Source organism: Acinonyx jubatus, chromosome C2, assembly GCF_027475565.1.
Source record: "Acinonyx jubatus isolate Ajub_Pintada_27869175 chromosome C2, VMU_Ajub_asm_v1.0, whole genome shotgun sequence".
Taxonomy (NCBI): domain Eukaryota; kingdom Metazoa; phylum Chordata; class Mammalia; order Carnivora; family Felidae; genus Acinonyx; species Acinonyx jubatus.
In genome coordinates this window covers 64539257-64552835 of record NC_069384.1, presented here as the reverse complement: position 1 = coordinate 64552835, position 13579 = coordinate 64539257, and the positions used below count along the sequence as shown (strand labels likewise).

The 13579-nt window shown below is 44.4% G+C and overlaps 1 protein-coding gene across 9 annotated transcripts in view; it reads right to left on the bottom strand.

Annotated features, from left to right (window-relative positions):
• Positions 1–13579, bottom strand: part of ADPRH (ADP-ribosylarginine hydrolase) — a 37391-nt gene that overhangs the window by 23263 nt on the left and 549 nt on the right. For 3 of the 9 annotated variants that reach the window (XM_053220901.1, XM_015064623.3, XM_015064621.3), the window contains exons 2-5: positions 13039–13138; positions 11545–11870; positions 10135–10495; positions 362–474 (exon numbers count right to left, since the gene is read on the bottom strand). In XM_053220901.1, coding sequence (XP_053076876.1) covers positions 362–474; positions 10135–10495; positions 11545–11857 — 787 coding nt within the window. In that variant the 5' untranslated portion in view covers positions 11858–11870; positions 13039–13138. Of the gene's footprint in view, positions 1–361; positions 475–606; positions 706–7287; positions 8718–10134; positions 10496–11544; positions 11871–13038; positions 13139–13579 lie in introns of those variants that run through there. The other 6 variants (XM_053220902.1, XM_015064627.3, XM_053220903.1 and 3 more) reach the window with 6 other exon arrangements.

Below are 13579 nucleotides of genomic sequence, written 5' to 3'. Positions count from 1 at the left end.
AGTGGCAAAATCTTGGTTAGTCTGGAAATTTTTAATTTAAAATTAAATATATCTTGGTACAGTGGATATTTATAGGGTGAATGTAAGTCATATTTTGGAACTGATGCAATATTATTTTCTTACAGTCTTGTGCTGGGTGAAAGGATTAATGCAGCTTTTAGGGGACTTGAGAAAGTATCCTGGTCGTTACCAGTCCCTTTATGATTGTAGGTTTTTTTCCCTCCCTCTTCTAAATTCATCTCAAGAGAAGAGAAGGCTTTTAGGGGACCCTCCAAATGTTAGCACTATATAAATAGTTGGTTTAAGAAATAGAAGCACTGACTGAAAGAAATTCCACCTAAGGCCCGAGCCCCCGAATTACCTGCACTTCCAATGCTGAGCCACAAAAGGAGTCCCCACGAACAGAAGCTTCTGTCCCCTAGGCCTGGGGGCATTGTTGAGCTGGAGGTCTCAGAGCTGGAGTGAAGCCGACCCCTAATGCCAAAAGAGATCACAGAAGCCCGTCTCTCAAAGCTTTGGATACCCAACACTCACTTGAGTCTCGCTGATTATTAACTGGCCTCATGACCTGTTAGAAGAAAAATAAACTCTCCCTATTTGTCTAACCTCCACAGTTTTTTGGTTTCTTCTTCCCAATGAAAATAAATACACTTCGTTTTTTAGGCAGGGGACATTGAAACACATTGTCCTTCCTCTCTGAGCCAAACATCATCAGGAAATGATTTCCTGCCTCTCTCCCACTTCCTATTATAAAATGTTAGTAAAAACCCAGGCAGAAGTCTTTTATCTCTAGGTGATGACAAAACCCACAGAATCATCGTGGACATGTTTATCTCCCTAGGAAGACTCTGAGCAACTTGAGGGCAAAGACCTTCTCCTTTCATTTTGAATCCCCAGGGCCTAGAATAGAACTGGACCAATAATATGTGTTTAGTGTATATTTAACAGAAAGAGTGGAAAATATGAAGTTTGCCTCTGACAGTACCTTCCTTTCAAAGAGACGTTCATCTTCTTACAAATAAAGAATGAAGAAACTGAACAGTAGACAAAGAAAGTGACCCGTTGCTGTGCTGGCCTGTAACCAGGGCGTTTCCAGCACACCACATGGCCTCTTCACCCAAAAGAGTGGCAGAAACCACAGAGAGCTAGTTCTGGGCAGGTCAGGGGAAAGGGGAAGGCAAGGTACTTGCCCAGCACTCCTTAAACTGCAGCGTACCGCTACGAGGTGGAACCTGCCAGTAGGGCACTATCACACTTTCTGGACAATAGCTCTGTGAGGTGTGTACAGCCTTAGAGCATAGAGAGGCTAAGTAACTTGCACAAGGTCATGTAGAGTTGGGACGAACTAATCCCAGAGGCCATGCTCCGCACCTGTGCACCAGAAAGTAACAGTCCCCAAGGAAGCCTTGGCGCTGTGTCATCATGGCTGTGCCAGGTCTGCCCAAGATGAGGATAAAATGATTTTGGAGGGAAGCCCTTGCTTCCCCTGGTGCACATGATCCCACTACTCGAGCACTGCTGCCACCAGGAAGGAGAGGAGCAATAAATAGGGCACTACTGAAGGCTGCTTTGGTGTCACCAACCACGCCAGGTGTGGTAGTCTGGCTCCTCGGAGAAGAGACACCAAGATGGGGCTAGATGGGCAAGAGATTTACCGGAGATAACACCTGTGAGGAATAAGGGACGCTGAAGAAGGCAGAGACAGTCTTTAGACCATGATGCAAGTTTGACACCTGTGAAGAGGGGAAAGGAAACGGATGACATAGGAAAAGTCTTGGACTGCCTCACAGTTCCTGGAATGTTCTGGCAAGGGCAATGGGGAATGTTCAAGCCGAAGTTGTTGTTGTTGTTGTTGTTGTTGTTGTTGTTGTTGTTTTTAAGGATTTTTTTTCTTAAGTTTATTCATTTATTTTGAGAGAGAGAAAGCATGAGCAGGGAGGGGCAGAGAAAGAGGGAGAGGGGAAGAACCCGAGGCAGGCTCTGCAACGTCAGCACAAAGCCGGAGGTGGGGCTTGAACCGCAAGATCATGACCTGAGCCAAACCCAGAGTCGGACACTTAACCGCTTAACCAACCCGAACCATCCTGGGGCCCCAAGCTGAAGTTTCTTATTAACGAAGTCCTGTCTTACAGTAATGAACCTGATTAGCATCTCCACCCTGCTCAGTCACTAGCTGGGGTCAGTCTCAGCACAAAGATGAGGATAGATCCAGAAAGGCCGCAACTGGGACCGTGAATCAATCAGGGTCCCTGGGGCCAGAGATTGAGGGCTGCATTTTCATAGCCGCTCACACCACAGCCAGAGCTGGCACACCAAGCTAGCTACTCCAGTCATTCCAGGACAGTATTCCTTGTGGGTGGCATTAATACAGCTGACACTTAGAGAGCACCTTCCCTTTCCCTTTCGTCATCTAGTACAGTACTCTTCAAGTAGTTCTGCTGGAGTTCTCCTGTGTGCAGGACCACCTGCCTCAGCATCATCCAGGGAAACTGGAGTCCATGGGCTCCAGGCCCAGAGACCCTGAGAGACAGCACTTGCTGGACAACACCCAGCTGCTACAGATGATGACACTGAGACCAAAAAAAAAGGGAAGTAGGAACCTTAAATGGGACGGGTGCAACCAAGCACAATGTAGAGAGAGGAGTCCCAGTCACAGCCCAGGCATTGGATGGGGTCTCCTTGGTGTCAGAGGAAGAGGAGGCTCTCTGAGGAGGGCAGGGAAGCTGAGGGGAGAGTGAAGACTCTGTCCATTTCACAGTCTGACCTGAGCTCTGCTCTGCCCCTCCCTACCCCTGCACCCAAATGTGGATCAAGCCTCAACGAGCTTTCTCCCTGACTTCCCCTCATAGTTGTGAGAAGGTGAAGAGAGGGCACAGGCTTCTGACATCACCATGTAACTCTTGGGTTCCATTTTGGCCTTGTCTAAGGAAAACTTTCTAACTACAGCTAACAGTTGCAGTATGATAGGATTGGAGACACGTGGCTTGGGTTTAAACCCCGGCTCCTTCTCACCCTAGACATGTGACTTTGGACAGATGGAAGCTTCTCTGAGCCCAATTTCTTCATCTGCTAATGGGCTGTAATAAACTACCTGACACTTGGTAACTCTTTCTTCCTCCTCTTCTTTTTCCTTCTCCAAATGGATACCCTAGGTATCACTTCTCCTAACCCCCAAACTCCCAAAATGGAAAATGATGGGAAGGCTCCCCACTATGCCCTATCTTGTTGACCCCTGGATCCCTAACCAGACACCAGCAGCCATCCCATGAGGAGCTGATCCAGTAGGCTGGTTAGTTGTGAAATCATCAGAATCTCTATTCCTTCCCCCTCACTCTCAGTAGCTCTGTGGCTGTTTAAAAAACAAAACAAAACAAAACAAAAAGCACATTTACTTGCCCTGGAGAGGTATAGAGGGGAGTAAATGGAGAATATGGTGGCTGAAGAAGCCTGGAGGAGGGTGGATGTGGCCAATGCTAATTTTGCAGCTCTTACAAAAAATATTGCCAAGACTTCTAGATAACATCTAGCAATCTTAGGTAACAAACAAAGCAAATGAAGCACCATTATATAGCAGGTCAAAAACATATAATTAATCCCTGTAATGTTACACATGTTTTTTTCTTTTTTTTAGTACACACATATTAATTTGATAAGCCTAATAAATTCATACTGTGTGCTAGATCATTTTTTTAGACAGAGACAGAGAGAGCATGCAAGTGGGGGAGGGGTGGAGGGAGAGGGAGAGAGAATCCCAAGCAGGTTCCACACCCCACATGGGGCTCCAGCTCACGAACTGTGAGATCATGACCTGAGCCGAAATCAAGAGTCGGACGCTTAACTGACTGAGCCGCCCAGGCGCCCCTCAGATCATTTTTTTTAATTTACTGCAACATCATGCATATAATTACATTATCTCTTTCCTCTATTCTCCTCCTCCCTTATTCTACACACACACACACACACACACACACACACACACACACACACACACACACACACTGGCACCTGGCATTCACAGTAGGAGCAAAGGTAGACACCCTGAGCCAGATGCAGGTGGTGGGCAGAGGTGGTGAGGGGAGTGTGTAATTGTTCTCTGGTTGCTTCTCTTTTCTCAGAGAAATAGCAAGCAAGGTTGCCAGTTGAGAGTAAAGTTTGAAGAGGAGATTTTGAGGTTTGAGAAGAAAGAGTATGAAAGTCTGAACTCTTTTTGAAGTGCGCCTGTGATGAAGACAGATTGTCTCAAACAAACATAGCAGGATCTCTAAAGTCTTTCTCTGCTGTCTCCAGTTGTGGCTGAAGTCCTACCTGGGGAATAACAAATGCTCAGTCCTCGCCCTCCTACCCCTCTCCCCCACCTCTTCCACTGTATTCTAAAGGGACTGGGAGGACTTGGAAAGACAAATCCCAGTAGGATATAGGAGAAGGTAACAGAACTGCTGTTATCAGACCTCTCTTCCCCACCTCTCCTCCACTGGAAGCCAGTAATTTGAATGGAAAATAGAGAGTCAAGTTCTGTGGGGGTTCTCTCTTACCTTCTTGAAAGAGGAGGGGAGGTGGTGCTCTTTCTTACCCTCCACAACCAGTGAGAGCCTACCAGTTGAGATTGAAGGTGACCATATCAAGGGGGCATGGGTATCTATTTCCAAGTTGGATCTCTCAAGGCCTATTTAAGAGGGATGGGTGAAATGTAAGACAGCAACAGGTGGGAAGCCTGCACTCCCACTGCTGGACAGGAGCAGGAAGGACGAGTTTCCCTTGGGCTGAGGGGACTCCTCAGAAGACAGCTGTCTTGAGCCTTTCCTACCAGTGCTCCACCAATGATAATGGTCTCAGGGCAACATCTGAGAGGAGCAAGGAGCCTCAGAAGAGAGAGGGGAAGAATGTCCCCTTTTCTCCTCCAAGTCCCTTGGGCCCAGGGCTGATGGAGGTGGGGAGCATGGAGGGCATGACATGGAAGTTTTAGAACTGATTAAACTGGGCTGGGATTCCCACTTCTGGGTATAAATCTAAAGGAAATGAAAACAGGGTCCCAAAGGGTCTGCACTCCCGTGTCACTGCAGCATTATCCACGATAGCCAAGATATGAAAACAACCTAAGTGTCCATCAACAGAAGAATGGATAAAGAAGATGGAGTATATGCATACACACAATGGGATATCATTCAACCATGAGAAAGAAGGAAATCCAGCCATTTGTGATAACAGGGATGGGCTTCATTTACGGCATTATGCTAAGCCAAACAGAAAAGACAAATACTGCATGGTATCACTTATATGTGGAATCTTTAAAAAAGGTCAAACTCCTAGAAACAGAGTAGGAAAGTGGTTGCCAGAGGCTGGGAGGTGGGGAAATAGAGAGAGGTTGGTAAAAAGGTACAAACTTTCAGCTGTAAGATGAAGCAGGTCTGAAGATATGAGGTGAAACATGGTGACTACGGTGGATAACACTGTATAGTATACTTGAAATTTGCTAAGAAAGTAGACCTTAAATGTTCTCACCACCCACTCCACCCCCAAATATAAATATGTGCAATGATAGGTGTGTTAATTAACTAGATGGGAGGAATCCTTTCACAATATAAATGTGTATCAAATCACCACGATGTACACTTTAAATATCTTACAATCTTTTATGTCAATTATGCCTCAATAAAGTTGAAATTAAAAAAAAAATACTGGACTGGTTTTGTTTTTTTTAAGTTTATTTATTTATTTTGAGAGAGAGAGAGAGAGAGAGAGGGAGCGCTGGGGAGGGGCAGAGAGAGGGAGAGAGAGACTCCCAAGCAGGCTCCATGCTGTCAGCTCACAAACTGTGAGATCATGAACTAAGCCAAAATCATGAGCTAGAAGCTGAACTGATTAAGCCACCCAGGCACCCCTGGACTGGGTTTTTAATACACTCCCCACCCCCACCCCCACCAAAGGACCAAAAACAATGTGATATTCCAAGGGACAGGAAAAGCAGCTTCCACACAGTACTGTGAAGGCAGTAGTTGGAGAAAAATAAAATCATGTTTGCTTCTTACTAAATTCAGATGACTTACCAAACTAGCTACAGAGGTAAAACAGGTCATGCCTCAGATTCCACTTGTTAAAATGCTCTTCTGCTCTTTTCTATACTGTAAGATTTAAGCAGGTCTACTGTTTGGCCAGTGCTAATAGAACTCTAGTGTTCTGTCTATTCTAGGCTCCTAACTACTGGAAAAAGACACTTCAGAACAACCAGGAGAAATGTTTCCTTTTGTCTTACATCTGCAGAAAGGCACACACTATTCTGTGCTATAAAGTCAGTTCTTACCAACTGGGAAATTGAAAGCAGTCATGAGGGTCACCTTAATATTCTGCTCAGGAATCTTGTATAAATGTTGTATGTCTTGTATAAATCTTGTATGTGTTTTCTATTTTTCTAAAACTGTGCTCAGAATATTTATACAAAGGAGTCTTTTAAGACATCTGAATTTAAGACGTATGACAGTGTTCTGTGAATTGTAGCCCAGCATGCTTGAACGTCTGCAACTCCAATTGCTTGTCTTACCAAAGAACCTGTTTTTGCTTTTGTAATATATAAAACGTGTTTGTTTTCTGAAATATATAAATACGTGTGAGAGTTTTTTGAGACAGAAAATGAACTTAGGAATTTCCTTCTCCCTTTACGTATAAAAGAATAATAAATTCCATGCCCTTGCTTGAGTCCTGCTTCAAATACAGAGCTGTGTAGGTCAGCACATGTGCATGGTTAAAGCATCAGACTCTCTGTCTCTCACAGTGCATCACAGGTCACTCTGGGCAACCGTGAAGTAGCAGGTGTCTGAACAGATGTGTCTGAAACAGATGTGGAACCGCATGTTGAAAGCATTCACATCAACACAATTTGATGAGCCTATTTATTGAATGTCTCTCATGGGCCAGCAGACAGGCCACAAAGAGAATAAGATAATTCCTCACAAGGAACCTGAGTTTGTCCTCAGAAGACACCCAATCACCACTCAACAGGACCAGTGTGGTGACAAGCCTGGAGACAAGGCTGTGGGTATATGAGGAGAAAGCGGCCAAGTGCCCGAATAATCACAGCAAGTTTCACCCAGAAGGTTCTACCTGAGCTGGGGCTTGAAGGATGAGTAAGCATCTACCAGGTGGAAAAGGAGAGGGAAGAGCATTAAGAAATGGAGAAAGGGGGTGAGTATTCATTGGAACATGATTAGAAGTTCAGCATGACTGATTTGTAAAGATAACTCTGGAGGGCAAGGAGGAAGGCAAGACTGGAATTAAGGGACCAGACAGGAGGTAATTAACAACATTCATTTAATATATACTGATCAAGTACCTCCCATGTTCCCAGGCACTTTGCTAGGTTGTGTCTAGAGGAAAATAAAGACAAGCCAAGAGAAAACAACAAAACTGGCAATTCGTTAAGTGTCATGGCCAGCAAAGTACAGAGTACAGCTTGGAGCAGCATCTCCCCAAACTTGAGTACCCTGGACTGCAGAAATCCAACTGAAAAATACTGGTGCAAGAAAGTAAAAGAGTAACAGCTGTGAAGGACATTTAGGAGGCAGACCATCTGGCAGATGCCATTGGGACCCCACATACCTCCTTCACTCTTCCCATGCACTGTACAGCTTGCCATTGCAAGCACCTCTGAGTCTTTGCCTGAAGACATTTGTGTCTGGCTTGCACAAAAGACAGGCCAAGAAGTACCAGGGAGTTAGCGTCCCTAGGAGTGGTCCTCAACCAATGCCAAATGGAAGGTGACGGATGGACACCCCAGGTTTGCTTGCCCCTTGGGTGGGACAACTCTTGAGGAGTGCCTTACAGAGAACCCAGATGGACTAGTCCCAAATGGCCAGAGTGCTGACCTGCTCATCGCACCTTGTGCTGGCTTCCCTCCCCTCTCCTCCCTGTCTCACTTCCCATTTTCCTACCAGGGCTTCCTGGAATCACCTCCCAAATAAACTACTTGTTATTGAATCTTTGTCTCAAAGTCCACTTTTGGAGAACTCAACCTGAAACACACAGAAAAAACTTAGTGAAAGATTAGATGATGAAAATGAAGACTCAAATATGGGGCCATGAGACTTCTAGCTTGGGGAGATACTGACTTCTATCAACTGAGATAAAGGACAGAAAGAGGGACAGAGTCAGGGGGGACAGGATGAATTTGGAAAGACAAGCTTCAGGTGCTCAAGGGACATGTTACCTCAAAATTCCTGGAGTACAAGGTTAAAACTCTTGACTTTGGAAAAAATGAAAAGAAACTGGACTACATAAGAGGAGAAACCACGAGAAATGATGTCACATCTCTCTAAAGGGTAACTACAGTATCTTCCTTTGACCCAAGAGAATACAAAGCCCTGGCTGTCTTTTCCAGCCGGTTTCTGTATTCTAGTTTCTCATAGTTGGAGGAACTCACTCCTTTAAAACCATACATAACTCCCCACCAGCAGCCAGCAATAGCAGCTGTAGAATCACTGTCTCCACCATGGAAAAAGGCTCGATGGGCAAGCTCCTTCCAGGAGTCTCCTGCAGCCAGGATGGCATCATAAGCAATCATGGGGGCATCGTGTCCACTGCTGCCACCCCAGCCAGAGTAGCTCACGGAGGTATAGAACTGATCCCTCTCCTTCACATCAAAGGGCTTGGGGAAGGTAGGGGCTGATTTGCCATCCAAAATCCCTCTAAGTTTTAGGTATTTTTCCCATTGGTCTTGGAAGTAGGACCTGTAGGAAGGAAAAATTCTACAGTCAATTGAAAAAATAAATTTGAAAACCATAAGGAAAGGTAGCAGATAAATGTATGAATAGAGAAAATTCCAAGATGACTTCAACTTCTTGTACTAATATCAAAATTGTATTAAATAATCAAAATGAGGGATGCCTGGGTGGTTCAGTCAATTAAGGGTCTGACTCTTGGTTTTGGCTCAGGTCATGATCTCATGGTTCCGTGAGTTCAGGCTCCACACTGGGCTCTGCACTAATGGTGTAGAGCCTGCTTGGGATTCTCTCTTTCCCTCTCTCTCTCAAAAGAAATAAACTTTTTAAGAAATGCTTTAAAAAATCAAAGGAGGGGCACTTGGATGGCTCAGTCAGTTGAGCCTTGATTTTGGCTCAGGTCATAATCTCATGGTTTGTGAGACTGAGTCCCACATCAAGATTCTCTCTCCTCTCTCTCTCCCCTCCCCCCACTCACTCTCTCTTTCTCTCTCTCTCTCGGTCTCAAAATACATAAATAAACATTTTAAAAAAATAAAAATGAGCTCTAAGTGGCATTCATTCAATAAATTTTTGCCAAGGATTAATATAAACAAGGCATTGATAGCTGCTGCTGAATAAAGAAGATATATAGCAAGGTAAAGGTGAGAAATAAAGGTCTATTTTTCCTGAATTGAGAATAATGTCAAGTGTCACCTTTCAAGGGTGGAACTTATTTATTTTACTTTATTTTCTTAAGAAATCTTGTATATATTTAAAGTATACAACATGATGATTTAATATACTGATACACAGTGAAAAGATTACTATAGTCAAGCTAATTAACACATCATTTCCTTACATACTTCTATTGTGTTGTTTTTTTTTTTAAGATAGAACTTTGGAACATCATGACCATTAAGTGATTTCAGCAGAAAGTTTCTGGATATTTTTATTCTAAGAAAGGTGATGTGACATGAACTCACAAAAAAGGGAAATTGTGGCTTACCCCTTATTAATTAGCTGGTGAAAAAAGCCTATCTCTTGGGCACTCTAACCAAAGATTTCAAAATATTGCGTGTCAAGACAACACTGAAAAAACAAGTTCCAGGAAATAAGCAGGGAAGTTCATAGCAGTATAGGATAGCCAAAAAACTATAGAAAGGTGGAATACAAAATAGGATCCCTATACAACAGGGAAGCACCACAGGTGTAACTACTCATTGAGGTCTTCACCTGGCTACTTGGTGGCAACCACTGCTGGCACTGAACTTGAAATCCTTAGCAGGTGGGCTGGAGTTGGGGGTGCTGAACCCAGCAGACAGCAAAACTAGATGGTGAGAACCACGATGGTGCTTTGATCTATGAATTCTAGGCACATGTGTGCATGCCTGTGCACACACAGATGCAATCATTTTCTAGCAGGTGCGGGCACCTACCAACTCACCAGTGTTGAAGATTCTTCTCCAAAAAGTAGCCTGATTGGATAATGTACTTTTTAGCTTCTGGTAGCACCTCCATCATTTCTTTTCCCCACTGCCTGGGAGGCTTGTTGTTCACAGCATAGGCTGTAAAAAGAGCAGAAACAAGAGCTCCCAGGTAGCCTGTAGGGTGGTGATGGGTCATCCTGCCACTCTCGATGCTCACCTGGATCAGCGTGTCCAGCTGTCCGTGGTGGGGGAACCGGAGACCGATGCACATAGCACGCATGGCAGCCCCGCAGCCGCCCTCGTGCTTGTTAAAGGGAATCCTCCAGCCATTGGCCTTGTCTGGCTCCAGTAGCATGGCATTCTGCACTGACGCACCCCCTGAGAAGAGTTAGGTAGAGCAGAGGGTCAGTGTAACCAAAGCAAAGGCCCTGGCAGGAAGACAGAACCAAGATCAGTCTCTAAGTTTCTTTGATGGAAAGGGAAAGCCAAAAAAGTATGATGATGAACACTCCCAAACTCCAAACCCCAAGCCAACACTGTTCCTTACTCTCCATTCAACCCTTAGTATGATTATTAGGAAAGAATCAGATTCATATAGAGAGTCTTGGGAGTCTTTATCAGTTATTACTGAGACATCACAATAACTCAAAAAGGTAGGTTTATCATATTATTCTCTTGTTTAAATTAATAAGCAAAGGGATCGCCTAGGTGGCTCAGTCGGTTAAGCATCTAATTCTTGATTTCAGCTCAGGCCATGATCTCACGGTTCGTTACACTGAGCCCTGTGTCGGGCTCTGCTCTGCCAGCATGGAGCCTACTTGGGATTCTCTCTCTCTCTCTCTCTCTCTCTCTGCTCCTCCCCAGCTTGCACATGTACATGTGCTCTCTTTCTCTCTCTCTCAAAATAAATTAATATTTTAAAAAAATGAATAAATAAGCTGAGGCTCAGAGCTTGATTAGGAACCTTGCTCAAAATCACATAACCAGCTAATCAGTGGCCCCATCAAAACCATCAGACTCCAAGCCCAAGCCTTTAAAGAACCCAATGAGAACCGGAGGATTAGAGATCCTGAATGTCAGAAAGAGGCTGTGGATTCTAGAGTGAGGAGCACCAGGCCTCGGAAAAGGAGCAATGGGCCCAGAGCAACAATGAGCCTTTGGATGCCCTATGTGGTTTGTAATCCTTTTTTTCTTTTTAAACTTAATATATCTTTCCATATCAGTAAATATTTATCTGCATTATTTTAAAAGGCTGTGAATGTGTCACTACAGATAAATAAATTAAAGAACATCTGGGTTGTTTCTATCTTTGTCACAACTACAAAATATAACTGTCTCCTTGATGTTACATCTCAATCAACATTTTAAATGACTGCTTTGGGGCCGCTTTATTCTCCACCGCCAGGACCTCCAGTGGTTGCACTCACCTGGTGCTCGGCCATCCATGTCTCCCATGCAGTCTTGGTAATGCTTAGCAAGTAGGGAATACAGGTGAGCCAAATCCAAGATTTTCCCAGCTTCCACAAGAGCTTCTGCCGTGGCCAGGTGCATTACTGTGTCATCGCTGACTCTCCACCTCTCCACATCTATGGTGTCCAACCCACCAAGCTGGGCCAGCTGCTGGTGAATCTTTTCTCCATCCCGAAGAAACTCCCACTTCCCATTGAAGTACCCTAAGGCATCTCCAGCTGCGCTCAGCACCATGGCAGCCACATACCTCTCCATCAGTCCCTCACACATGATGAGGCGGTGTCTGGGGGAATATTAAGATATACAGAGGATGAGGAAAAAGAATTGGAAAAAATAATGGGCCCCTCTACATTGTATTGAGCACTTACTAATTGTAGGCATTGTATTAAGTGCATCTCATGTAATACAACTGCTCTATGAGGAATGTATTAGACCCATTTTATACGGGAGTAAATTGAGGATCATCAAGATAACACAGTATCAGAAACGTTATGTGCCTTGTCTTAGGTCACAAAGCTAATAGGTGGCAGGACTGGGATTCCAGCTTAGGTCCATTTGACTCCACAGCCAACAATTTTAACTGATTCCATCTTTGCCTCTCTTTGAGTGGCAAGCCCATTAAATTCTGCAAGTCGAACCAAGCTTGTCATTTTCTTTTTAGTTGGGATTTGGCCTTGGAAGTGCATCCCTCCTTTATTAAATAATGGTACTTTCCACTGGCATCACAATGCACAGTTTGCAAAGCACCTGCATATTCTCTACCTCAGTAGTAGGCAGGGATTAGTGTATATATTCCACAGATAAGAAAACTGAGGCTCAGAGATGGTAAATTGACACAACCAGTGAATGGAGGCACTGAGACCCGAATCTTCTGGTTCCAGGCCACTCTGCCTCAACACAGATCTACTTACCTTGGGCAACCTTTTTGTGCCTCAGCCTCCACATCTCTAAAATGGTGACAAAAATAGTAACAACCTCACCAGTTTATTGTGAGAAGTAAATACATTTTTGTAAAGCACCTACAACAGTGTTTACCACATAGTAAGCACCATTTTTATTATTCGTATGCAACCAGGGGAAAAGATTTTTCTGTTATTCAACTAGAATACTTTCTCCCCACCACGTTCCTTTCAACAGCAATATTTTAATTTTGTCTTCCTGCTAAATGATTTGACTTAAACAGTCTTGGGATCTCAGATTCCCTCCATGGATCTAATCCCTGGTGAAGTGCTGGTTTCCCTGTAGTTGCATTTCTAATTTCTGGTTGTATCGTATCGCCTGCAGCATTCATGTTCAAAGCCCTTCACCATCTGCCCCTACTCTATCCACCTACTTTACTCGCATAGGCCAGGCACTTTTAAACGTGCCTAGCTGCAGTTGGGCTTGCTAACTTCCCCCTCAGTTCAAGCTCTTTCCTGGAACCCACCACGCCCTTCCTCCCCTCCACTTACCTAAAACCTTTTACTCAGGGTTATGTTCAAGTCCTAGGACTTCCAGGAGTCCCCTTTCAGTTGCACTGCTGTGGGCCAGGGAATGCAGGCTGGCAAGCACCTGGAGAAGAGTAAATAATGAAGATGGGTTGAGCATACCAAAACCGAGTTACGGATCTTGCTGAGTTTCTCGACTCACAAAGGGTATTTATAAAATGTTATTTACATATTTTATTATTTATAAACGATGCCTAGGAACTGGAGTTCAGGCTCCTGGATCTGGCTCTGCCAAGAATCAGGTGCATCACTCTGGACAAACCACCCACTCTGGACCTCAACTTTCCCATCAGTAAATAGGAGAGTGGAGGGTCCCATCTTGTGCTGAGACCTTCAGAGACTAAGCTTAGTTGGCTTTTGAGGACCAAATTTGAATGCCGGGTATGCGCTCAGCTTCTTTTCTGCAATTCCTTCTAGCTCCACCCGAATGTGTGTTTTTGGTGAATGTGTGTTTTTGTGCGTTGCAAGCTGGGGGGCGGGGGGATCCATGACCATCTCTTTCCTT